We start from the raw sequence: 25,782 nt of genomic DNA on the forward strand, positions 1-25,782 counted from the left end.
TTTTATTATATTTTATATATTTATCAACAAAGGAAAAGATAAACGATATCTGTATCAGTAGGCCAGTTTCTACAGAACACTTAAGTTCCTTATTAAAATTAAACTGTGTGAAAGGATATCTAAATTATGGAAACCTAAACTTACTTTCAATAAAGCCTATACAATAAACATTATACCCATAAAAAATATAAAATATAAAATATAGAATATAGAATATTCAAAACTAGAGAACTAAACTAATATATCATATTATATGATAAAAATAGTTAACACAGAAAAAGCAATGACTTTTTGAAATGTTTTGTCATCGATGGCACAAGTTTATGGTCATTAGCCTGCGAACGCAGACGTATTTCCGGCTGTCACCTGGTTACGCCGAAAAACAACGTCTGCGAACCCGAACCAGAAAACGATTCTGTGACGTAGAAATTCTAAGCCAATCACAGTTTAGCTCAAATAACCCCAGAACTACTGCGCGCGGTATCCGCTGCGAGGAGCACTCGAGTTTCAGTCTATCATGGAATCTAATTGGCCAAGGAGAAACAAAAGTCATTACGTCACAGAAATCGTTTTCTGGCTCGGGTTCGCAGACGTTATTTTTCGGCGGAACCAAGTGACACCCGGAAATACGTCTGCGTTCGCAGGCTAATGGTCATTGGCAATCTGTCTGAATGTTATCCGTTCTTTGTTGTTTTGGTTGCCTCAAAAAATATTACTTCATTACTTTTGTGCCAAAATTGTACGCATCAGAAACATCCCGATTTATTCCTACTATTCGTGAGAAGCTGTCAACCAACTTGCAAGCTAATTCCATTCAATACTGAATGGTACCCATTTATTAGATTTACATGACTTTACAATAAAAGGGCAATTTAATCAAAACCTAATCGCTAATCAAAATCCCGGGTTGATAGAGAATTTAAGAACTATTTATATTACAGTAAAAAGAAACTCTGGAAATTGCCCTCGTCTGACTGTAGTTCCATTGCTACTGTCAGAACTTTTCTCAAAATTAAATGTCACTCCTGAACACAGCACAGACTTTCTACCATCTACACCAAAACAAGAATTGGCACCACAGATGGAAGCTTCAATCCGGTAAAGGCCACCCGTGTTTATCACAACTGGACGGCCGAAGAAAATATTGAAGCCGTAGTAGGAAACTAGTTCTGATGACTGGATACACGCAGAAGAAAATTTTCCTGATTTGGCACAAGGAAAACTACCATCAACCAAATTTTGTATCGCAATAGTCACAGAATAATTACAATCTTTGCCTCCGCAGAGTGTTACTCCAAGTAAGGAGATGTCTTTGTCGACCTCAAAAAGTAGACAGTCTCTTTTACCAGCTGCATAGGGATAACCCGAGAAAGTGTGAACCACGGAACCAAATCTGTGACAATGTTGAAAGGATTCCTTACAAATAGTTCTCTTCTGCTCGGAAAATCCTACCAGAGTGTCCGGAACGGAATTAAAATATTTAACTATGCTAAAAGCCTCATCTGGTGACAGTATTTTGCAGTCAAGAACTACAGAAGCAAATTCGTGTTCGGTCATCACTGGAAAACGTATTCCTTTCATAATCCGTTCGCCGAGAATTCTTCTTTTTTCACTTCCATCTGTTGATAAGCCTTGTTCTTCACATCTCTTTGTCGCCCAAAAATTCACTGCTTTGAACAACTCTATCTCTTGAATATTCAAAGTGTCACGCTCCACTACTGCTTCAAATAAAGACTTCTCAATTGTCGCAAACTCATCTGATTTCACAGCGTCCTCTGTTTATTCATCGATCACATCCCAGCAATGGTCCACCAGTTTTTTCTCTTCATATTTCTGCGCTTGTGTCAAGATTCCGAAAACAGTCGATGCATCCAAGTTACCTTGAAGATATTCCGCACATTTATCAGCCAGTGAAGGAACCGTGTATTTCTTCGCCAAATACAACACTCCCATCACATTACTTCCGCTCAAGATCACTTCATCGCTGTACATGTAACGAAACAGCTCCAACAGACTCTCATATTCACAGTCAGGCACTTCAATAGAGTCTTTAGTCTCCGCCAGCTCGCCGTAAAACATGGCTTCAAATACAGGACTGCTAATCGACAACACAAACTTGTGAGCAGGAATCACTTGTTTTCTTTCACTTTCGCCATTGTGCCCTCCTGGCACAACAAATCTGATATCACTGAGGAGTTCATTGTTGAACATAAACTCGCTTCTTTCTCTAATAGTCGGTCTTGCTGTTTGCCAGCTTTTCTTGACGAGGATAGACATGGCTCTCTGTCTGAGAATGGTGTGATTTTCAGCTCTCTGTCTCGAGTAGTCGGCAAGAGAGTCTTGCTTCTAGAAGTCAATCAGTTCAGCGGTAATTCAATTAGGGACTTTCATACCGGGAAGCCTGGGTGCTAGTTTCGCGGTTTGTAGGGACAAAATTTTCGCGGGAAAAATTGTAAATATGGCGGTCCTTCATGAATTGTTGTAGTTTTAAAAACTTTTCATCAGAAATTCGTCTTTGGAGGTTGAAAACCCTATGTAAAAGTTAAGAAAATACACATACCTGCTTTTAAGTTGTTGGCCATGCAGAAAGAAATTCAAGAAATATAGAGAAAAGTGGACAGTTTGACAAGGAAAATTGCGAGAAGTGGTTGGCAGATATCGGAGCCTCTACATCTGGTTCAAAACAAGAACTAACAATGAGGATAAATCGATTATCAAGATATCCAGGACTAGTCTAGAAACTCAAGGCATAGTCAGAAAAAGCTTACGTATTTCCCTGTAGTCTTGATTCCGCGGATATTCCACCCGCCACAGCCAAGTGGAGGGCAGCCAACGACGATTTGCCCAAGATTAGCAATAAAATGTTTACTCAGTATGTTTCCATGAAACGGGAAGGTAGTGCTGGTTAGCAGAAGAATGCGTTACAAATGTTTACAACTAGAAAAATTGTCAATGTCAAAACTCTTGTCAAACGGGCGAGTAGTTTACGTGAAGGCGATGATAAAAAAAGCCTTACGGGTCCATGCAACGCCCCACAGTTATGTTTGAAAATGGAATACCAACCAAAGCTCATTGTAGTTGTCCAGTAGGACTAAGTGGAAACTGTTGCCATGTATTAGCATTGGTTCTCTTCTTGAAACACTATCATGAAACTGGAGAGAAAATACAAGCCTTAACATGTACAGAACAACCCCAGAAATGGCATAGGTCCTCACACAAGAGTTCTATACCAATGATACCACTGAGGGAGTTAAAAGAAAAATCTGCTGTAAGAGTTGAAAACAAAGGAGGTACCATTCAAGTGGCTGATCCCCAAAATAGCACGATGAAACGTGATGTTCAAAAATGAGAGATGAAATGAAAAGTGGAATCATTAAAACTGAGGACACCTTTTGAACCGTTTGAACATCATGTGTACACAGTACTGGTTGAATCCATTGAACAACCCCTGACTTTTCAGTGATACAGTTATCTGATATAGAACCTGGGTAGACATCATTGGAAAAAAAGACCCATCCCGTGTGATGCAATTCCAGTGAGGGCTTTGCCTGTTATGGTGTTCTTGTAGTTAGAAAAAATGAGAGAATTTAAATCAAGATTTGATACATGCTGAAATTTGAATTCAGGACAATTGAGGATCATGTCTGTGAGTCCATGGCCAGTCTTAACGAAAATGTCTGGCATCTTCTTTAGTAAAAACCCAGCTTCAGGCTTAAGGTCAATACAAGTGACGATTGTGCCAAGGAAAACTATCCAACTAACAAATATGCACCGAATTGTGCTCTCTCCTACTTTAAGCATAAATGCGATCATGTACGACAGTTTTGACTGACCCGCACCCCCGTAGTTTGCGACATTCAATTGTGTGACCAAATATGGTAGTGAGCACGTGTAGTGACTTTCTCAGAAACTGGAGAGACGAAGCAGCGAGTTGAACTGTGAGCATACTGTGAGTTTAGAGAGAGTTTTAGCGGCGAAATAAACCTGAAAACTAGTGAGTACTGTGTACCGTTGATAAACGGCTCACTTTTTGGTGCCGGGACCAGGATCGCACTGTGGAGGTACGTCGAGAACTGCGAAAATATCGGTGGAATCGAAAGTGAGAGAATCAAAACAAGAAGCGACCGTGAGTCAAAGCAAACATGAGCGACGGCGAAGCAGAAGCCAGCGAAGACGAACAATGTCTCATTAGAGAGATTGACAAAGAAATAAACAAGCTGAAATACTTCTTGGAGGAGACAGGAGAACTGATTGAACTCGGGGACTTTGCTGAGATGGATATCGCCAACAAACGAGCCGAGAAAATTATCGCGAAACTATCGGATCTTATTTCACAGACAGAAGAGTTGAAAATCGAGCGAGGAGTGACATCTCGTTCTGTGAGACAGTGGAAGAAAGACACCAAATCCATATATGCAGCGTTAGTTATCGACAAGGAGAGGCTTGGAAAGTGTCTTAGTGAAAAAGAAGAGGATATTGAGCGGCGGAAAGAAGATTCGAAACGGGAACAACAGATGGAAGACGAGCGGCGACTTTGCGAGCTCCGTGAAAGACAACAGAACCACGAGCGTGAGTTATGGAAGGAAAAGCTCGAAGCAGAATTGCGGGTAGCGGAGAAGAAATTAGAAATGGAGAAAACCGCCGTTTCCAGCACAACTAAACTGCCGAAACTTAAGATGACACCGTTCAAAGGTACTGCTGGCGACTGGGTGAGATTTGAAAACATGTTCCTAACTCAAGTTGATGCCAAGTCAATTTCTGACGAAGAGAAATTCGGCTATCTGCTAGAATCTGTCGGGCCGAAGATGAGAGACCGAATTGCAAACTTGAAACCTGGGCGTATTGGTTATAAGACGGCATGGGAACGACTTAAAAAGGAGTTCGGTCAAACTAAAGTTGTCATCAATACACACATGGACGAAATAATCAATCTACCTCTGGTCAAAGGAACGAATTATTTCAAAATACAAGAGTTTTACGAGAGGCTGAGTAAAAACTATGACCCTCTCCAAACACTTGAAGAAGCTGAGAAATTACAAGGGTTTGTAATGAATACGATCAACAAATTGCCACATGTCAAACCGGACCTAGTACGAGTTGATGAGAATTGGGAGGAATGGTCGATGGAACATTTAATTGACGCTTTGCAGAAGTGGCTAAAGAGAAATCACGTGGAAAACAGCAAATGCGAGAAACATCTCTTCACACAGAAGCCAGGAGATAATCGGTCACCTTATTGCCTTTTCTGCCGAAAGCATGATCACTGGAGTGGAAACTGCACCGTGGTATCAGGGTTGGTGAACAGAAAGAAGTTCTTTGTGGATCACAATTTATGCTTTAACTGTGGGCGTGCAAATCACAGAGCAGACCAGTGCCAGAGGCGCGGGTGCCTGAAGTGCAAATACAAACATCATACAAGCATATGCGACAGAGAGGAGAGAGAAAGCAGCAGTGCGAATGGGGTTTCGCTGACGGCTACACTAATTATGCAGAGGAGAGAGTACTACCTGCCATAATTCCCGTGAACATCAAAGGACAGGTTCTCTGGGCCTACCTGGACACAGGATCTGCACGCAATTTCATCTCTCGTGAGGCAGTCAAGATGTTAAAGTTGAAGCCAACTCGTCATGAGACCCGTGAAATCTTGACGGTCAATGGAACCAAAGTCCAGTCCATGCCAATCTTTGACACCCGCATTGAATCGCTGGACGGAAAATCATGTGAAGAAATTGAATTCACTGGCTCAAAGTTAGTGGACTTTACCACAGTGAGAAGGCCAGACATGAACCAGCTGAAACTGAAGTACTCGCATACACGAGACAAGAGGTTCTACATGACGTCTTCAGGAGAACACCAGATACATCTCATTCTCGGAGATAGCATTTACAGCAGAATAAGGACGGAGAGAGTATTCAAAGGGAAGCCAGGAGACCCCCTAGTGGAAGAGACAACGTTTGGTTGGGTGGTCCATGGTGGAGATGAATATGGGAGTGGCAGCACCTGCATGTACTTGAGAGAAGTTAACGACTATGAGAAACTTTACAGTTTGGATGTACTGGGGATTGAGGATTGGGGTGAGAATGATCAGCTGGATGTTCTGCGTGACTTCAAGGAGAGTGTAGTGAAAAGAGAAGATGGAAGGTATGAGGTCAGTTTTCCATGGATTCCTGGAACAATGTTATCGAACACAAATGAGACACTTAGCAGAAAGCGTCTTGAGAATGTGGAGAGAAAATTGTTGAGAAATGAGAAATTGAGAGAAGAATATGGTGGCATCGTCGAAGAGCAGCTCAAAGAAGGCGTAATAGAAGAAGCTCCTCAGAATCCAACCGGAGAACGAGTATTCTACATGCCACATAAACCAGTTGTAAAGCAAAGTGCAGTTACCACGAAGGTTCGCATGGTGTTTGAAGCGAGTGCTAAACCACACCCATTGGCCAACAGCATCAATGACTGCATGTTTACTGGGCCCCCATTGCAGCCACTCCTCTGGGACATAATGGTTAGAGCGCGCATGTCCACAAATCTACTTCTGGGTGATACTGAGAAGGCGGTTCTGCAGATAAGTGTTAAAGAGGAAGATAGAGATTCACTCAGATTCCTGTTCAATGTCAAGGGAGAAGAGAAGCATCTAAGATTTACACGTGTACCCTTTGGAGTTGAAGCGAGCCCCTTCTTATTGGGAGCCACTCTGCAGCATCACTTTCAACAGCAAGGGCCAGAGTTCTCAGAAACCGTGAGCGCACTCAAGGAGAACACTTATTTTGACAATCTAATGCAAACGGGAGAAAATAATGAGAAGCTTGTGAGGTTCAAAGAAGAGAGCACTATCATACTCGAGTCAGCTAAGTTTCCAGTTCACAAGTGGGAATCGAACGTTAAATGTCTTGAGAGTGAAGGCATGCCAAACCCTAGCAAGATTCTAGGACATACATGGAACAAAGAAGATGATACACTGGAGCTGCCTGCAAAGCCTTTCCCACACGAACAGCCAGTGACTAAGCGAACTATCCTCAGTTATCTAGGAACTGTGTATGACCCACTCGGGATAATCTCGCCCACTATGGCTGAAGGAAAACACATCTACCGCAAAACCTGTGATGAAAAGAAGGGCTGGAATGCAGTAGTTTCTACTCATTTGAAGAACCAATGGCTCAAGTTGACAAAGCAGCTTAAAGATGTCAGAATTCCTAGAAGTGTTGCTACCTCAATTGGAGAGATGGAAGCAGTCCATTTACGTATTTTCGCAGATGCAAGCATTCTAGTATGCTGTGCAGTGGCGGTTGCGGTTGTGGAGCACGGGACAGGCGTGGCTAAAGGGCTGCTGACATCAAAATCACGAATCTCAAAGAGAAACACTTCAATAGCTAGACTGGAACTTGTGAGCGGTCATATCGCAGCGAATATGGCGAAGAACCTTGGCACTGCTCTTCAGTGGTGGCCCATCAGATCTACCACCATTTGGATGGACAGCATGGTGGCGTTGTATTGGATAACCAATCCTGGCAAAGGTTGGAAGGTGTTTGTGGCCAATAGAGTGAAGAAGATAGCAGAAACCACTGGTCCAATCAACATAACTTGGAAGTACTCCCCATCCAAAATGAATCTAGCAGACCTTGGAAGTAGAGGGGCGACCATTGCAAAGATGGAGAGAGGAAACTGGTTTGCTGGTCCAGATTGGCTCTTGGATGAGAGACAGTGGCCACAGCAGCCAAGGCTGAACAACAGCAAAGAGACAGATGAGGAGTTCAAGGCCAACCAAGAGGCAGTTCTTCGCACAGATGAGCGCAAGTTGGATGAGTGGGATGCATTGCTCGAGAGAAGTACCTACTGGCGGACATTGAGAGTAACAGCATGGGTTCTGAGGTTCGTCGGCAACTGCAAGGCGAGAAGAAACAAGTTAAAGAAAACAGCAGGGCCGTTAGTAACCGAGGAAATCACGACTGCGAGAAACTCCTGGGTAAAGCGAGTTCAGAAAGCAGACGAAGTATGTCTACAATCCCCGGGATGGAATTTGGTCAGAGATGAACATACAGGTGTTCTCAAGTGTGAAGGCAGAATTAAAGGATACAGGCCAACGTACCTTCCTAGAGGACCATTTGCTGAGAAGCTTATTGTTCACACACACAATCAGGTCATGCATCTTGGAACTGCAAACACAATGGCAAGTGTGAGAGAGAACTGGTGGATACTGAAGTTGAGAGCCAAAGTTAAGAAAGTTGTCAAGAAGTGCAAAGTTTGCAAAGTATTCTCCACCAGACCATACGGAGTGCCGTCGACAAGTGCCTTGCCAGAATACAGAACAGAGGGGAGCCGACCATTCGAAGTGACCGGAGTAGACTTTGCTGGACCTTTTAGTTATAAGGTTGGAAAAAAGGAACAAGGAAAGTGCTACCTTATTATTTTCACATGTGCAAGCTCCTGAGCAATCCATTTAGAAGTAACAAGGACCCAAACAGCAGACGAATTCAAGCAGAAACTCAATGCATTTATCTCACGTCGAACAAGACCTCGCATCATCATCTCAGACAATGCGAAAGTATTCAAGACTACAGCAGATTGGATCAAAACCATCAGGAAAAGTGAGAAGCTACAGGATTATCTAGCACGTGAGAACATTCATTGGCAGTTTAACCTTGCCAAACCGCCCTGGTGGGGAGGATTCTATGAGAGATTGATCAAGGAGATCAAGAAGGCGATGCACAAGACCTTAGGACGGTCACATCTTTCCTATGAAGCATTTGAATCAGTCATCATGGATGTTGAAAGAAATCTTAACAATCGACCCCTGACGTATGTTGAAACAGAGGGAGGAGAGGAAGAAGTGCTGACGCCGAATGTGATCCTGTGGGGGCGAGATGCATATCCAGTAGAGGACATTGAAAATTCTGAAGCAGAGAAGCTGACGAAGATGAGCAAGCGATTGGAAGATGCCAAGGCCCATGTGTGGAAACGCTGGAAGAGAGAGCATGTCCACAGCCTAATGGAAAGCCACAGGCTTAACAAGGAAACAGGAACCACACCTAAAGTGGGAGAAATTGTACTCATTGTTGGAGATGAGAAGAATCGCGGCGAATGGAAAAAAGGAAAGGTGGTGCGTCTTGTACAAGGTAAGGACGGAGTTGTGACGTTGTTCCGTAAAGGACACACCATTGAGCGACCACTTCAGTTAGTCTGCCCTTTGGAAATCCGAGCAGTGGAAAATACTGATGAGCCTCAGGAAGGGAGGAGACAACAAGTTGACTTAAGAAGCCAGAGACCAAGAAGAACTGCAGCTCAGAGGGCTACCAAGAGAATTGCAGAACAGATGCATGCAGAGAAGGAGGATTGATAAACTGGACTGTCGTCAAGCAAACCGGACTGTTGTTGATAAACCGCACTGTCACTAAGTATACGGAACTGTCGTGAAGCAAATCGAACTGTCTTTAGAGTAACATGATTGTAAAAATTGGGCTACAATTTTTAGGGGAGTTGTGTACGAGAGTTTTGACGGACCCCCACCCCCGTAGTTTGCGACATTCAATTGTGTGACCAAATATGGTAGTGAGCACGTGTAGTGACTTTCTCAGAAACTGGAGAGACGAAGCAGCGAGTTGAACTGTGAGCATACTGTGAGTTTAGAGAGTTTTAGCTGCGAAATAAACCTGAAAACTAGTGAGTACTGTGTACCGTTGATAAACGGCTCAATCACTCCCTAATGGAGAGAATGTCTACGGATTGTAAGCACTACAAAGAGTTCTGTTGGTTTATCTAGAAATCTCTTCCCGGTACCTTTACAGTCAGTGTAGATGATGACATCACTGTAACAGTAAGGCTGCACACAATTCCAGAGAATGAATGAATGAATACCTTTACTTAAAGTGCGCCTAACCCCAAAATTTTTTTTTCGCTAAAACAAATCTAGACTTTATTTGAAGCATTTGGGCGAAGAAATTTTTGAATTTGGTTGAATCCTCGATTTTCTATGCCCTTTCAAAGTCGCGATTAAGTGTTTCACGACCGCGTTTTAGGGAGTCTGGGGCGGCGGTACCTGATGACGTCTACCCAGGAACCAAACACAATAGCGCCTCAGTCAACTCTCTGTATCTGCTCGAGAAAATAGAACGCAAAACTAATCGTTCCGATGTATTGTGGGACTAAAACGTCCAAGTTTTGTCTCATTTGAATCATTTCTTTTTCGTCACTGGAGTCAGAGTTAAGTTTCGATTCGGTAGGCTCCGAAATAAACTTCGATCGAGCACGTTCGACAACTGTGAACTCACTGCTTAGAGCTTTGAGAGCAATTTACAATAGGCACCTTAAGATACCAGGACGAGACGAGCTAGGACGGCTACCGGAAGTAAATTAACTCAACCGGGCATGCGCACGAGAACTCTCGACTCATCTCTCTGCCGTCCTCATCTCGTCGAGGACGCCATTTCGCCCGACTAGCCGTCGTATCGAAAACGTGAGTATTTTGCTCTTGTTTTGCCTCGATAACTGTTCCAATCGACGTTATTTTCAGTTATATTGATAGGAATGTTTATAAGGTTCACAGTTTTCGTGATTGTAGTGCAGAACACTACGCTGAGATACGAAAATGTGAATAAAATATTCTTTGTCTGTTCGTTTGTGTTTCTGCAGTCACTGTTCAGACGCTATTACGAGTGTGCAAGCTCAATACAAACTGTGTGCATTGAGAATACATCAGTGTAAGTACAGTCGATAAAATGTTGTAAAAATGAATGCCATGGAGCATCTATCGAGCAAATAAAATACACATTTTCAAACTGATGTTCAGTTTTTTTATGCTACCCGGAACTTGAAGCAGCATTTGTTTGATTTTTATGATGCTTGTTACAATTACAGATGGAAATTGAAACGTTCACCAAAAGTCAGGATTCTTCGGCTACAGAATTCCCAAACGCTTTAGTGGTAACTGAAAAGCCATCTGAAGCAGGTCGATCAGATTGTTCGTTTAATTTTTTCATACGGAAATTATGGTTTCTCTATTAGAATATTGACAGATGTTTGCTTCGCTTATACAGAAAAAGACATTTAGCGTCGCTGTTCACTATCGTTTAAGCCTAATAGGATAAGATTTCTACCATCTCTTTTATAGTCTAATGGATGCCATTGCTTCTGTGAATAGCTTGTACGAGGTTCGAATTGTTGACGTCGCTGTCCTTTGCGAAAATGCACATCTTAAGCATTTTGTTTTTGGCGACACGACGGGACCCGCGAAAGTTTCCCGCGTCCACTGCCGTTGCCGTCCTGGCCTTCCCGTCCTCGTATCTTAAGGTCCCTAATATTTCAAGCGACGACGGGGAAGACGTCTTTGCGGACGAGCTGCTTGTATATTAGGAATGGAAAGCTAGATACGAAGTGGAGGAGCAGGCAAACGAAAAGCAGGAAAGAAAACTCAAGGACTGCTTTGGATGGTAATTTCGTCAATTAAACATAAGATTCCCACTCGTGTTTATAGCCCGTTTACATTTGTCCTTACCGAGAATGTATTTTTTCAAGGTTCTGTTAAATCCAGTTTGTGTTTGACTTTCAGTTGAATGCTTCATGTTTATAAGAGCGACGTACGTGTTGCAGTTTTCGAGACTTGATGAACTCCAAAACATTGGCTTTGATCGATTGAAAATCGTATTGTTTGGACCTGTACTTTTGAAGCTACGGGAAGCAAGGCGGAAGGAAACATTTCATACAATTACCGATTTCACATTGTCACACGTTTTAAGTCGTAACTCCAAATAACCAATGTAAATTGTTCTCAAAGTTTGCAGTGAAATTAGTCGGATAAGCGAAAAGGATTTGTTCCCTAAGCGGTCCGCAGATAATGTTACGCGGTCATATTTTCGACGCTATTGCACAGAATCTTTGTCGCACTGCTGATTTCCAAACCTTCGAAAAACTCTGTGAGTCTAACAATTTTGTTATCATGTAATTCTAGAGGATTAATCTTCGACTTTTATCTAAATCGAAAGAGAAATAAGTGTTGGTTAGCGGCGTACAGTTGCGATCTATTTACATATCAGTATAACGCTTCTTGATCATGACCGGATCACACAACTTTGCCGGTTATGTTATAAATATTGCGGGATTGGAAGATATAGGTTGTAGGTAGTATTTCTACAAATTGCTGGTTAGCTTTACGCAGAAAATTTATGAAAATAGCGTTCGAAAGTCTGCGGAACAAATTCCAGTGAGAGTTCTTCAATGGTTCTCACAGATTCAGTTCGCTTGTTTCGGTTCGACAAAATCAACCATCGTTTACGTCTTTATTGCACCATTAGCCGATCATCGTCAGTAAATTGTACAGTATATCTTTCTTTAAATCTGGAATATTGCTGCAACAGCCGATAGCACCTCTGGAAGGCGTTTCTGCGCACTTTTCGAATGTGTATTGCACCATCCTGAAGGAAATGAGAGGAAATGAGATATCCAACCTTCCTGGGTAGACGTCACAGGAGCCGCTGGACCCATTCTCCTCAAACTCGGTGGCGGTGTTTTGGAGCTATTTTCGAGATTTCGTCGTGGCACAGAAAATCGAGGATTTAACGGAATTCAAAAATTTTTTCGCAGAACTATTTCAAATAATAAGTAGATTCGTTTTAGCGAAAAACAATTTTTGGGGTTAGGTGCACTTTAAGTGTCAAACTAAAATAGCAGTAAATAACCACTAAATGGGGACACTATAAATAAATCAAAATTAATAAAACTATTTACGATTGATAAAACGAGTATGAAATTAATGAGATTATTTACCTGTGCATGATTGTTGAGTGTGGCTTAGAACTATTTACAAAATAGACTTTATAAAATACTAAAGTGTCTATTAAGTATGACATAAAATACAATCAGAACAATGAGCATCAGCCAGTAAGGAATTTAAATCAAGCTTTCTAATAGGCTGCCTAAATACAGATAATGCAGGAAGGTCTTATATTTTTGGGTATTAGACTCCATAACTTTGGGCCAATGTATCTGATGGAATGCTTGCCATATGTAGTCGTGTTAAATCTTTGCATGGCAAACTCTTTGTTTCTCGGTGAATATTTGGTGTCTGTCATATGGAGGAGGTCTGCAATATATTTCGGACAATTGTGTTTTTTTTTGTCTTGTACATAAAAACAGCCATATCCTGTAACCGTCTGTTACGCAGGGTGCACAGATTAACCAAACTCAGTAATTTATCATTTTGAACTGTTCAACAGATAATCCACACAAGTACTTAAATGTATCTGGCTTCTTAATGAGATTGGAGTAGCTAAATTGCCCTTGTTGTAGCCTTTTTACCGCAATCTTTAGTTCCTCATTTTGTTTATTAGTATTTTGCTGGGTTTGTTCCATGTTTCGCAATTTAATTTTTAAACTGAGATTTTCAGTCCTCAGTTTTTTAACTATGTCTTGAGCATTAGTCAGCTGCTTGGTCAATAGCTGCTTATCTTCTTCGAACGCACCCAAACGAGTAGATAACTGTCGTTTAGATAACTTCCATGACCTTTGAGCAGTTGGCTGATCTCTTTCTGTTGGAGCTTCTCTTTTTTTAGATCCAGAAACGACACAACACTGCTTGGCCAGAAAAAGTTTCCTTTCGAGACTACTTACTTTTCGTTTGGCAGGCTTTGTTGCTTTTCTCTCCAGTTGAGCTTTCGCCTGTTTAAGCTTTTTTCCAGTGTCACTAATTGAGAGGCTGGGGCAGGGATGTCAGGAAAATCAGCACTCGCGTTCACTCTATATCCACGGCTCCAATGTTCCGCACAACTATAGCCAGAATGCCAGGTTATACCCGTCGTTTGAAGAATCCTGGTGTAGGCAGCTTGAACCTCAGGGTCACGGGGCAAACGATAAAACTTGGTCGATTCCCCTTGAGGACTTCGCGTTCGTAAATTGTTGGTACAGAATGCTGAACAACAAAACCACCTCACCAGTCTTTCTTGTCACACTGCCGCCATATTTGTTGTTGTCCCTACAAACCGCGAGACTAGTACCCAGGCTTCCCGGTATGAAAGTCCCTAATAAATTTGTATCTCATCTACTAACCTGTCACGCGTCACGCTAATAGCTGGGGCAAGACAGAATGAGGTATTGTTGGAGAGCAGCACGAACAAAAGTGACAGAAAACCATTTGGAATAAAGGAAGAAGGTAGTAAAAGTAAGGCGGAGGTAGTAACTTCAGTAAAACTCAGGACTAGCTGGTGTCGGATATGGCAGGAGGACGAAGTAAGGTGAGATATTTCTTACTTGTAAAAAAGCCTGAGCTCTTCGTTACTCAAAGAGAGGACAGGGAGATTGCAAAATCAGTTATCAGCACTTGGGCCGTGTATTGTTCAACAAGAGGTGAAGTAAAGCCAAGGCCTTTCGACTTGATTCTCCCTTACAATTAAAGACTGTTAATTGCCGAACCTTACTGCCCCGTGTCTAGAGTAAGAAGGATTCATTATTTGAGATGTACTGGTGGGTATACTTCAAGTTGTTGAAAATCAGTGGTCCCAAATATCATTACAACAAAGGAACTCTGAAGTTTCTCTGATATTGTTAACACGCGTCTCGCACTCAGCGTAGTTTTATAATAACTAGTTAGTGTACGTGCTTTCAAAGAGGATTTATAACATAACTAAAGCAAAGCGCGCGCTCTGATTGGTTAATTTAGCGTCTACTATTTGCCCATGGGTGTACGTTGCTGACGTGTGTGCTAATGTTTACAAAGCAAATCTTTTGACAGACATTATATTGTTTCCAAAGTAATGACCGACGTCCTTCTGCCAGGAATGCGAAACTGTCTTCACAGTTGTCTGAAGATGACACTTTATCGAGTTACTGGTGTGCAGTCGGTTTCATGAATGAATTTTCCCGCGCTTGTTTTCTCTTGTCATGTAAGACTACACGAACATTTTTTTGGTGATGTAGCTCAATAAAAGGACTTCTGTTGTTCCAATGTCTCAATTTTATGTTATAAAACAAATGGTAAGAGCCATAGCGTGCACTATTGAGTTATGGATGCACTTGGGAGGTTTGCTGAAGCACTCAAGAAGCTAGAGTCGCACTCGGCTATCGCCTCGTGCGCTCTTATGCTTCTTTCGTGCTTAGCAACCTCCCGCGTGCATCCATAACTCAATAGTGCACGATATGGCGTTTAACATTTGTTAATTTGGACATTTCAGCGCATATGGGCAGTTCATCTCAGGTTGACACAGAAAACTCATGCTTTCAAAAGATGGCATGCAGCCAGTTTCCACCTTTAATAATTGCACTTTGTGACTTGGAAATTATATGATAAAGCAGCTAACAAGGAAGGGCTATTAATCAGAAGGGTACTAAGCAAATTATTGTATACTGCTACGTACAGTATTATCATATTTTAACTCTCGGACGTACAAGGTAAGGGTTTTTTAAGTTTTCAGTAAAAGTCGATTTACTCTCTTTGCGTCACAAGAGCAATCTTGAAACCACTCATATGCAGAGCAAACCTCTGTTTACAATGGGCAAATTGCTTAAACACATCACGTTTGTAACAAGTTAAGACCATCTCTTTGTCAACCTCTGTGGCTTCTTATGGGGAACACTTTGTTAAAAGGCCACCATTATATCTTGATTGGAGGAACTCCAAAAGTTGGGAATTGAAATGTTAGGCTGTCAACAACTGTAGATCAAAGCTTTTTAATCCAGGAGACAAATGAGTTTGAAATAGTGTAAGGTGAGGGAACCGTCTTGTTACCTGTACCTAGGTGTGACTAAACAATCTGAGAAACCGCTAAATAGTTCAAAGAATCATCATGGAAAGCTATAAAATAGGTTAGAAACTAATGATGTAATGAAAATAGCTTTTTAAGTTATTCATTTACTCAGTTCAATTACACAGATGATGAAGAAAGGAAACAATTGATGATATCTGCATAATTAGGCCAGTGTTTACAAAACACTACCATATATATATATATATATATATATATATATATATATATATATAATACATATGCTCACATCTAAACTGATTCTTAAAATATAGGTGATGAGGGAGTCTATAGAAAAGCAACACAATGCTTGATTTTATAGATACATAATTAGAATTGTGGTCAACTGTAACTTACAGAGTTATAATATCATTTAATTTGAATTTAATAATCAAAAAAATGAGAAATATATTTCATATTATTACTATTACTATTATGGAAATTACTTAATAAATCTTATGAAAATAATCAAAGAAGTATAAACTTGCAATATTCTAAAATCATTATAAGAGGGATTGCAATCTGTCACTGCTGTCCTTTTGTCTATTATATTTCATTTTTTATTTCATACAACACAAACACCCCAATTTATTATTACTGAGCATGGAAAACTGTCACCCAACTTGGCCCATTCTTTAGATTTACATGACTTCACAAGAACTGGGCAATGTAATTAAAACCTGAATGCTAATCAAAATCCCAGGTTCATAGCGCATTTAAGAACCATTTATGTTAAAGTAAAAAGAAACTCTGGAAATTGCCCTAGTCCAACTTTAGTCCCATTGGTACTCTCAGAACTGTTCTCAAACCTAAAGGTGACCCCTGAGCACGACACAGACTCTCTACCATCTTGAACAAAACAAGAATTAGCACCGGAGATGGAAGCTTCGAAACGGTAGAAACAACTTTTCCTAATGATAACAGCAGGTTCTAAGAAAATGTAAACGCCGCAATAGGAAACTCGTTCTGCCTTGATGAGCTCCGAAGAAAAAGTTCCTGTTTTGGAAACGACATATTCATTTTTGCTATAATCATTGATGCGCAGAGTAACAGAATATTTATTATTTTTGCTACCGCATAGGGTTAAGCCATGGAGGCGAACGTCTTTACTAACTTTAAGAAAAAGACAGTCTTTTTTAGCTGGTAAATAAGGATAACCTAAGTCACCGTATTTAACCGACCGAAATCTGCAACAACGCTGAAACAGTTCCCGTAAACCAGTCCTGTCCTCCTCAGGAAATCCCACTGGACTTCTTAAAACTGAATTAAAAAACTTAAAAACTCTGAAAGCTTCGTCAGGTGTTAGTATCTTACAGTCAAGAACAACATCGGCAAATTCATGTTGCTTCATAATCGGAAAACGTATTCCTTTTACAATCCGTTCTCCGAGAATTTTTCTCTTTTCACTTCCATCTGTTGCTAAGCCTTGTTGTTCACATCTCTTTGTCGCCCACAAATTCACTGCTTTGAACAACTCTATCTCTTGAATAGTCAAAGTGTCACGCTCGACCACTGATTCAAGTAAGTCTCTTTCAATTGTCACAAACCCATCAGATTTCACAGCCTCTTCTGTCTGTTCATCGATCACTTTCCAACATTGATCGACCAGGCTTTTCTCTTCATATTTCTGTGCTTGTGGCAGGATACCGAAGACATTCGATGGATCTAAGTTATCCTGCAGATATTCCGAACATTTATCGGCCAGTGAAGGCACCATGTATTTCTTCGCCAAATACAATACTCCCATCACATTACTTCCGCTCAAGTTCACTTCATCGCTGTACATGTAACAAAAAAACCCCAACAGACTGTCGCAGTCACAGTCAGGCAGTTCAATAGAACCTCTAGTCTCGGCCAGCTCACCGTAAAACATGGCTTCAAACACAGGACTGCTAATCGACAACACAAACTTGTGAGCAGGAATCACTTGTTTACTTTCACTTTCGGGTCCTCGGGCAACAAACTTCACATCACTGAAGAGCTCATTGTTGAACATAAACTTGCTTCTTTCTCTGATAGTCGGTCTTACTGTTTGCCAGCTTTTCTTTGCGAGGATAGACATGGCTCTCTGGGTAAAAATGGTGCGATTTTCAGCTCTCGATCTTTCTCAAAGTGTAACGTGAACGAAAAGGAAAACTGTTTGCCTTCACAACACAACACCGAAGTACACACGCTTCGTTCACACACACGCACACACGGCGCAAGCGCGGCGAGTCATTAGGGCTCAGGCCCCACGCTACACTATCCCCCGCCACTTAAGAGCAGGAACAGTTCCTTTGAACTCAGTAACTTTAACGGGTAAAAGTTCTAACAAAGTCCATGGGCTAGACTGGCTAGGACACAACTGTTCTAACATAGTCTCTAAGCCAAGGTGGCTCTCTCCTTTCACGCCTCGGTCTTTGACTCGGATCAGCAACTGGTGAGCTACTCTCCACAGGAGTCTCGGGCTGATGTGGAATTTCGGCGACTGGAGAATCTGGGACATCAGCATTTTGAGAAGCAGGAATCAGCACACTAGTATCCTCGCGAGCATCCGGCTGGCATTCGGTGACTGGAGAAACAGGAATTTCCAACCATTCCAACTCAACCTCGCCAGAGTTTACTGGCGTTCTCCGCACCTGGCCACTGAGCTCTTGCGATGAAGGAGAAAGAGTCTCCTGAGGGGGAGAATGACACGGTTTCAAGTAGTTGAAGTGGACCACTCTCCTTTGCCGACGCCTTCCAGGCTTTCTTTTCTCCTCCTCAATACGATAGGTAACATCAGACAAGGCCTTTATGACCTTCCAGGGGCCACACCAAGGCTTAAGGAACTTCTTCCTCCTGACCCTGGTTCGGTTTCTGTACCACACCCGGTCTCCAGCATGGAACCGCTGACCATAGCACTTGGTGTCATAATAGGCTTTCTGAGATTTCTGTGCTCGCTTAAGGTTTTCTCTCACTAGCTGCTCTGTTACCTCCACCTGAAGCTTCTGCTGAACAACATACTCCGGATATGTTTTCGCTGACCCGGGAAACGCCGAGGTCTCTAACTTAAGGGCAGCATCCAAAGGCAAGATGGCTTCTCTCCCAAACATTAGGCGATAGGGGTTGAATCCCGTCGACTCATGGACGCTGGTATTATAGGCCAACAAGGCCTTTGGAACACAGTCTGCCCAATCGCGGCGATGATCGGATATTAGCTTAGACAAGATCTTTACGAGGGACTTGTTCAGCCTCTTCACCTGGCCATCTCCTTGGGGGTGGTACGGTGTTGTCCGTGTCTTAGCTGCCTCGATCAAGTCACACAGTCCTCGGAAGACTGCTCCGTCGACATTAGCACCCTGATCAGAGTGTAAGTTCTCAAAACATCCAAATCGGCAAATGTACTCATCCATCACCTTCTTTGCAAGCGTGACTGCTGACGTATTTCTCACCGGGAACGCTTGGGCGAATTTTGTAAAGTGGTCTGAGACCACAAGCAACCACTCATGGCCCGAGCTAGACCTTGGTGTAGGACCAACAATGTCAATAGCTACTCTCTGCAGAGGATGGCCTGACTTGACACTGATCAAGGGAGCCTTGGGCACTTTAGGGGGGTCATTGACTTCAGCACATGGTCCACACCTCTTGACGTGGTTTTCAACATCCTCCCTCAAGCCATGCCAAAAGAATCTTTTCCGCACTCTCTCTATGGTTTTCGTCACACCAAGGTGGCCTGCAGAGGGAGCATCATGAAGGGCGTACAACACTTTCGGGACAAGACTTTCTGGCAAGCAAAGCTGCTGGTGAGTTTCTTGGCCCGTCTCTTCATCCTCCCAGCGCCTGAACACCAGACCACCCCTGACAAGTAGCCGGTTCCACTGTGACCAGTATGACAGCAGCTTGCGTCCACCGTCCTCAACGTCACGCCGGAGAGGCCTGACACCGACCTCAAGCCACTTCACGACTTGAGAAAGGACCTCATCTTGACTCTGAGCCACTTGAATGCTCTTATTAGAAAGGGGATCCACGCTCACAGACTGGACCCACGCAACATCGCTCCCCACTTCAGGGTGCACCATTTCTTGCTCGGCCCAGGGGAGACGGGACAGACCATCAGCATTGTTATGCGAACTACCAGGGCGATGCTTCACTTCAAAGTCAAAGTCACTCAACCGTTCAAGCCACCTAGCCACCTGAGGCATTATGATCAGTTCTGGCGAGAAAGCGTCTCCCATAGAGATATGTTTCAAAGTGTTCCGAGCCCCACACAAGGGCCAAAAGTTCCTTCCGGGTAGTACTGTAATTCCTTTCTGCCTTTGTTAGTGCACGCGCAGCAAAGGCTATAACACGCTCTTTTCCACCTTGAACCTGTGATAACACCGCCCCCAACCCACTGTCACAGGCATCGGTGTCCAGGATAAACGGCACATCCAATTGTGGGAAAGCAAGTATTGGGGCATTTGTCAAGTGGCGTTTAATGGACAAAAAGGCTTCCTGGCATTCGGCTGACCACGTGAAATTATCTCCCTTCTATTCTGCTCTGTACAGCGGGCACGCAACCTGGGCATAGTTAGGCACAAACTGTCGGTAGTATCCAGCTGTGCCCAAGAATGCTTTCAACTGGCGGGGATCTGAAGGTACAGGCCACTCCTTTACTACACGTATTTTCTCTGGGTCAGTAGATATACCATCCCGAGTCACGACGTGACCTAGCAAAACCACCCGATCAGACAACAGCTTGCATTTCTTAGGATTAATGTTCAAGCCAGCTTCTGCCAAGCGGGACAGAACAAGTGCGAGCCTCTCCCTGTGTTCCTCCAGTGTTCGACCAAAGACTATGATGTCATCTAGATAAACTAGACAGTCTGACCAGCACAAACCCTTGAGGACAATGTGCATAGCCCGCATGAAACAAGCCGGTGCATTTGTAAGACCAAAACTCAATCGACAGAACTGGTTAAGGCCATCCGGGGTCGCAAAGGCTGTTTTCTCACGGTCTTCCACGTCAACGCCTATTTGCCAGTACCCTCTTAGCAGATCAAGGTAGGAGAACCACTGCGCTCCCGCCAAGCTCTCCAATATATCGTCACACCGAGGAAGCGGATACAGGTCGCGTTTGGTTACAGAATTCAGAGCACGGTAATCCACACAAAAACGCTGGCTGCCGTCAGGCTTGGCTACCAACACAACTGGAGAGGACCATGGAGATTCGGAAGGCTCTATTATCCCAGCCTCCAGCATCTCGTCGACTTGTCGACGCATTTCTTCTCTCTTGTGAAAAGGGACTCTACGGGGTGGCACCTGGATTGGTTGTGCGGAACCTGTGTCAATGGTGTGCTGCACTCCCTTTGCAGTACCTAAATCCATCGGTCCTCTCGAGACACAGTTAGCATGGGTGGCCAATACTTCGTAATGCCGGCGTTTTTCTTCCTCAGGTAGTGACTCGCAGTTGATTGGGAATAGTTCTTCCATTGACTTGCAGCAGCTTTCAAAGTCTTCCATGTGTACTGTACTGCACCATTTAACTCCAGGTAGAACACTCGCATCTTTCTCAGAGGAAACTGAAGAGACAATTTTGTATCCCATACTTGTACGGCCCTCTTCGGACGACTCCCACTCACTCTCCAATGGGTGGAGACTTCCTATGTTACTGCACCTGTAGACCCTTATTGGCTGGTTGGATGGATTGAAAACTCGAACCGGGACTCGGCCACCCTTGATGGTTACTGCGGTTCGAAATGCTCCAGCTGCATATCGTTCTGTGAACTTGTCGGAGGGTTCCAGCACACCCACTAACTCATCTAAGCCATTTGCTTCCTGTACCTGACAAGGTATGTCTGCAACCATGTTTGGTAACAACGTTATGGTTTCGGCCACTGTGATTCTGCAAACCTTGTCAAGATGCCCAAAGACCATCTTGCTGGGTCCTTCCTTAGTATTGACAGTCTCAGTGTCAAAGTCAAGCACACATCTGTGGGTCTTAAGAAAATCTATGCCAACTAATACTTCTGGGGCCAGGTCCCCACACACAAACACCATGTGTTGCGCTACAATACCACCGAGCTTAAGTGTTCCCTTTACTGACCCCAGGATATCAAGTGGCATATTGTTAGCTCCAAGGACGGGCTTTTGCTGAGTCAAGAGTTTCTCCGTACGGCTCCTAACACGATGATACAGTGTGTCACTGATAATTGTAGCCTGAGCACCAGTGTCCAATAAAGCTCGACATCTGACACCATTGACTTCGCAGTCCAGAAATGCACCTTGAGAGGGTCCGGGCGGGGTCACTTCTGGTTGCGCCCCGCCCTTCTCAAGTTTCCCTGAAATGGAATGCTCTGCGATGGGCAATCACGGATGAAGTGAGTCAAGCTGCCACACTTAAAACATGCGCTGGGGCCTTGTCTAGATTCCACACCTTCACGCCTCCCCGCACTTGATTCTTGTCCCGCATGAGGAATATTTTTCAGTTTCTGTAGAATTTCAGCTTGCTGTTGAAAGAGCTCTCTTGCCCATGGTGGGGGCTCTTGAGTCCCCTGTTGAGAACCAGGACCAAAACTTGTTTGAAAGGTGCTGTAACTGGCTGAAGAGGCACCATCTTCTTCTCCTGAGCTTGTGGTAAGCACTCGGGCACTTCCTTTTTCCAGGACTTTCTGATTAGATTCATAGCGCTGTGCAGCAGCCAAGGCCTCATCCAAGGAATTGGGGCCCAGGTCCAAAACTTTTTCATGCAAGCTTATTGGCGTAAGTGCACCCACAAAAAAATCTCTGGCGGTACGATTTAAAATTTCCGGGGGGTCATCCGGGTAAGCTAGCTCCACGAGACGAGAAATATCACATCTCAGCTTCTGCAAATCCTCGTTGGCTTGTCTCGACTTGGCCCGTAAGGTAGAAATATGCACTTGACGAGATTCCTTGGGATGAAAACGATCTGTCAGGGCCCGCTCGACTGTCACCCACGTGCCGGTTTGACCCGTCGGTAACCTGTAATACGTTTGTTCGGCAAGACCCTTCAAATATGCCGGCAATATCTGACATTGCAGTTCCTGATTCCACTTGTTAAGTGCCGCAATACTTTTAAATTTCCTCAGCCAAGCCAGCCAATTTTCCCCCGGACCAGCCGAGAAACTTTCAGGCTTGATTCGAAGTGCACTGTGTACATCGGGCGAGCTGGCTGAGCTGGACGAGCTGGCCGAAGCAGGTGCTGAACTCTCGCTTTTCGTGGCAACTTTCGCTTCCATTTGGGCTAGTTTCGCCTCCAACGCTTTGACAGTTTCTTCCATGGTCTTTCCTTTCACAAAAAAAGATCCCACCGCTGCCACCAAATGTAACGTGAACGAAAAGGAAAACTGTTTGCCTTCACAACACAACACCGAAGCACACACGCTTCGTTCACACACACGCACACACGGCGCAAGCGCGGCGAGTCATTAGGGCTCAGGCCCCACGCTACAAAAGTACGCGTTGCTTCTGGAAGTCAATCAGCACAGCGGTAGTTGAAGAAATTTTGCATTTCATTTACCAACCTGTCACGCGTCACGCTAATAGCTAGGAGCAAGAGAGAATGAGGTAAGAACGACAAAAACAGGCGGCAAGCAATTTGGAAAAAAGAGGATTAACCCTGGTTTTTAAAAAATTTATTTTCCCTTCTTCATGCTGCTTCTCAACTGACCGAATGCCTGAAACAATCTTCCAAGCCTGGGGAGGTGAAGCCTCGAGGAGAAAGGGAAGTTACCGCGTTGAGATTAGCCTGCAAACAGGCTCCCAGTGATCCCGAACGAAGCGACTCCACGCCTCGATCGCTTTGCTCTCCGAATTCTTCTGTTTCGCGCTGGCCAAAATTTTTTCCCTCCTCGCCGGGAGCCTGTTCGCAGGCTAAGTTGAGATCGATTTTCCCGCGCGGCTTCTCGGCCGCCGAAGAAGCACACGCGTGGAAAATCCAACCAGCTTCAAGCTAAGTAGGCTACATGTACAGTTCTGCTAACTTTAATCTTGCTCGGAATAACATAACAAATAAAACTATCAACCTCACTCCGATCAATGATGAACAAACGCTAAAACCGAAACGCGTCATTTCCCCATAAAATTGATGAAGATAGATGTAGCGTCAATTTTCAATTTAATATGACCGCTTATGCAGTAACCTGTCCACACTTGCTGGCTGCGCCCGATCTCGTTTTGAGAACCCAGCATTTAGCAGTGTGCTCTCTGATGAATAATTTACCAGTAGTAATCAGAGATTGAATGGGTGCGTTATACTTTCTAGATGATTCTATTGTTTAATTTCTTTTTTTCAGTATGCTGACTGTATGACTCTGTCATTTTATAATAGTTATACTTTTAAACTGTCGAACCACTCGTACTCCTTGAGGAAACCCCTCTCTTACAGTACAGACTGGCAGAGCGCCCGTATATTCTTTTTAAAAAGAATTTACCCTCACTCTGTACGTACACGGACTCTACAACTCAGTCACTCTGCATGCAGTTAAACATTTTTCAGTCTCACACGAATACAATCAATTGCTTTGTGTCGTCTTATAAGCTATCATGATGCTCTCAACTTACTATTAAGGGATCTAGTGATAGATTTAGGTATGTAGTGATTTAGAGTGATCTGGTGAGATGTGAGGAAAATGCAAGGGAAATTAAAGAGGCTCTTTGTTGCTCAAAGAATAAGACGTAAGGGGGAGGTGGGGCAAAGAGCTGGCAGCATTCAACACAGAAGTTATTATATTACATGTTTCAACAAAAAGGTGTAATGGGGCTTACGTCTTTTGACTAAATCATCCAGTGTAAGTGCTGTTAGTTATAAATTCTTGATGTCATGTTTCTCGAGGTAGACAAGGAAGTATACAGTCCTTTTGAATGTTAGTGAAGTTAGGTGATTCTGAAGTTTTTCAGACTCAAACTTACCAACAATTCTGATTGTTCCTCGGTTTTCACTAGTTCTTGCGTGCACCTAAAAAAGGATACTTGGAGCTGTTAAAACAAATGGTCAACTGATTAATTTTGAGGTCAGGAAAATACATGCTTTGGAAACAAACGACATCAAAAACAGAAAACAACTCGTGCAGCCATAAAGTGAAAGGATATTGAAAGAATGAAAGATGCGAATGCAGCCATAACACTACTGGAAAAATGACCTGAAAAAAAATTTTTTGCTCTGAACGGGATTCAAACCCACGACCTTTGCGTTACCGGTGCAATGCTCTACAAAAAAAAAAATATCAAGTCATTTTCCAGTAGTGTTATGGCTACATTCGCATCTTTCATTTTTTCATTATTTAATTGCTACTCTTGAACATCTATTACCATGGACTTGAGCCGAGTATTACGTCCACTGAACATATAGGGCCGAACCCACACACGACCGCTCTCATGTGGCTTTGATAGCTCAGCTGGTAGAGCATTGCACCGGTGACGCAAAGGTTGTGGGTTCGAATCCGGCCCGTTGAGAGCCCAAACATTTTCTCAGGTCATTTTTCCAGTAGTGTTATGGCTCATAGTTAGGAGAGGGGACTGGTTATGAAGTCCGGCAAACTTTAAAGCAGGAGAAAAAGATGCCAAGATTTATGTTGGAAGGTCCACGACCGTGCACAATCTTTTGTTTTGCGCTCATACACTATGCATGACTTACGTAACCAACACGTTTCTACTAGTTAGCTCCTCAGTGCGGAGTAAACAAGTATTGTGTTTTGTGCACGGTCAAGGCCAAAAAAGAGAACAAAAACATACAACAAAGAACTTTGACGAGTTTCATAACCATTCCCCTCCATTAACTATGTATGGCTGCATTCGCGTCTTTTATTCTTTCATTATTTTATTGCTACTGTTGGACATCTATTACCATAAAAGGATATTGTACAAATTTTATTAGGTAACATTAACATCACCACAGTTACATGTATTATACAGAACAATTTCTCGATATACATAGATAACAAACCATTTTCACATTAGCAAGTTACAACAAATCTGAAATCTCCCTTGGCAACAATGATATACATAAAAACATTGTTCATTTATGCTTCAGACCGACTGAATCTAGGAAATGAGTGGCTCTTTGCTCTGTTCGACATTCACAATAACCAGCTATACTCTT

General features: G+C 43.1%; 6 protein-coding genes across 6 annotated transcripts; 3 read left to right on the top strand and 3 right to left on the bottom strand.

Annotated features, from left to right (window-relative positions):
- Position 1: 1 nt before the first annotated feature.
- LOC145463493 (BTB/POZ domain-containing protein 6-B-like) lies at positions 2-2,315 on the bottom strand. The gene has a single exon (XM_081447242.1). The coding sequence runs from the start codon at positions 2,275-2,277 to the stop codon at positions 1,780-1,782; it is 498 nt and encodes a 165-aa protein (XP_081303368.1). The 5' UTR covers positions 2,278-2,315; the 3' UTR covers positions 2-1,779.
- On the bottom strand, positions 931-1,581 carry LOC145463865 (BTB/POZ domain-containing protein 6-A-like). Its single transcript, XM_081447660.1, has one exon. The coding sequence runs from the start codon at positions 1,579-1,581 to the stop codon at positions 931-933; it is 651 nt and encodes a 216-aa protein (XP_081303786.1).
- A 1,250-nt stretch (positions 2,316-3,565) lies between the features above and the next one.
- LOC145463309 (uncharacterized) lies at positions 3,566-4,731 on the top strand. The gene is made up of 2 exons (XM_081447057.1): positions 3,566-4,607; positions 4,652-4,731. The coding sequence occupies exons 1-2, from the start codon at positions 4,143-4,145 to the stop codon at positions 4,658-4,660; spliced, it is 474 nt and encodes a 157-aa protein (XP_081303183.1). The 5' UTR covers positions 3,566-4,142; the 3' UTR covers positions 4,661-4,731.
- Positions 4,732-5,332: 601 nt separating this feature from the next.
- LOC145463307 (uncharacterized) lies at positions 5,333-8,435 on the top strand. The gene has a single exon (XM_081447055.1). It carries the CDS (start codon positions 5,423-5,425, stop codon positions 8,423-8,425), a length of 3,003 nt encoding a protein of 1,000 aa, XP_081303181.1. The 5' UTR covers positions 5,333-5,422; the 3' UTR covers positions 8,426-8,435.
- LOC145463308 (uncharacterized) lies at positions 8,435-11,288 on the top strand. The gene is made up of 2 exons (XM_081447056.1): positions 8,435-10,447; positions 10,624-11,288. The coding sequence occupies exon 1, from the start codon at positions 8,699-8,701 to the stop codon at positions 9,329-9,331; it is 633 nt and encodes a 210-aa protein (XP_081303182.1). The 5' UTR covers positions 8,435-8,698; the 3' UTR covers positions 9,332-10,447; positions 10,624-11,288.
- Positions 11,289-16,045: 4,757 nt separating this feature from the next.
- Positions 16,046-17,794, bottom strand: LOC145463448 (BTB/POZ domain-containing protein 6-A-like). Its single transcript, XM_081447202.1, has one exon. The coding sequence runs from the start codon at positions 17,782-17,784 to the stop codon at positions 16,450-16,452; it is 1,335 nt and encodes a 444-aa protein (XP_081303328.1). The 5' UTR covers positions 17,785-17,794; the 3' UTR covers positions 16,046-16,449.
- Positions 17,795-25,782: the final 7,988 nt, after the last annotated feature.

The sequence above is a fragment of the Orbicella franksi genome, chromosome 12, assembly GCF_964199315.1.
Source record: "Orbicella franksi chromosome 12, jaOrbFran1.1, whole genome shotgun sequence".
In the NCBI taxonomy this organism is placed as follows: Eukaryota; Metazoa; Cnidaria; class Anthozoa; order Scleractinia; family Merulinidae; genus Orbicella; species Orbicella franksi.

Bases quoted from the DNA above. Each gene is read 5' to 3' on its own strand.
- LOC145463865 (XM_081447660.1), bottom strand. From the start codon at position 1,581: ATGAAAGGAATACGTTTTCCAGTGATGACCGAACACGAATTTGCTTCT.
- LOC145463309 (XM_081447057.1), top strand. From the start codon at position 4,143: ATGAGCGACGGCGAAGCAGAAGCCAGCGAAGACGAACAATGTCTCATT.
- LOC145463448 (XM_081447202.1), bottom strand. From the start codon at position 17,784: ATGTCTATCCTCGCAAAGAAAAGCTGGCAAACAGTAAGACCGACTATC.
- LOC145463308 (XM_081447056.1), top strand. From the start codon at position 8,699: ATGCACAAGACCTTAGGACGGTCACATCTTTCCTATGAAGCATTTGAA.
- LOC145463493 (XM_081447242.1), bottom strand. From the start codon at position 2,277: ATGTCTATCCTCGTCAAGAAAAGCTGGCAAACAGCAAGACCGACTATT.
- LOC145463307 (XM_081447055.1), top strand. From the start codon at position 5,423: ATGCGACAGAGAGGAGAGAGAAAGCAGCAGTGCGAATGGGGTTTCGCT.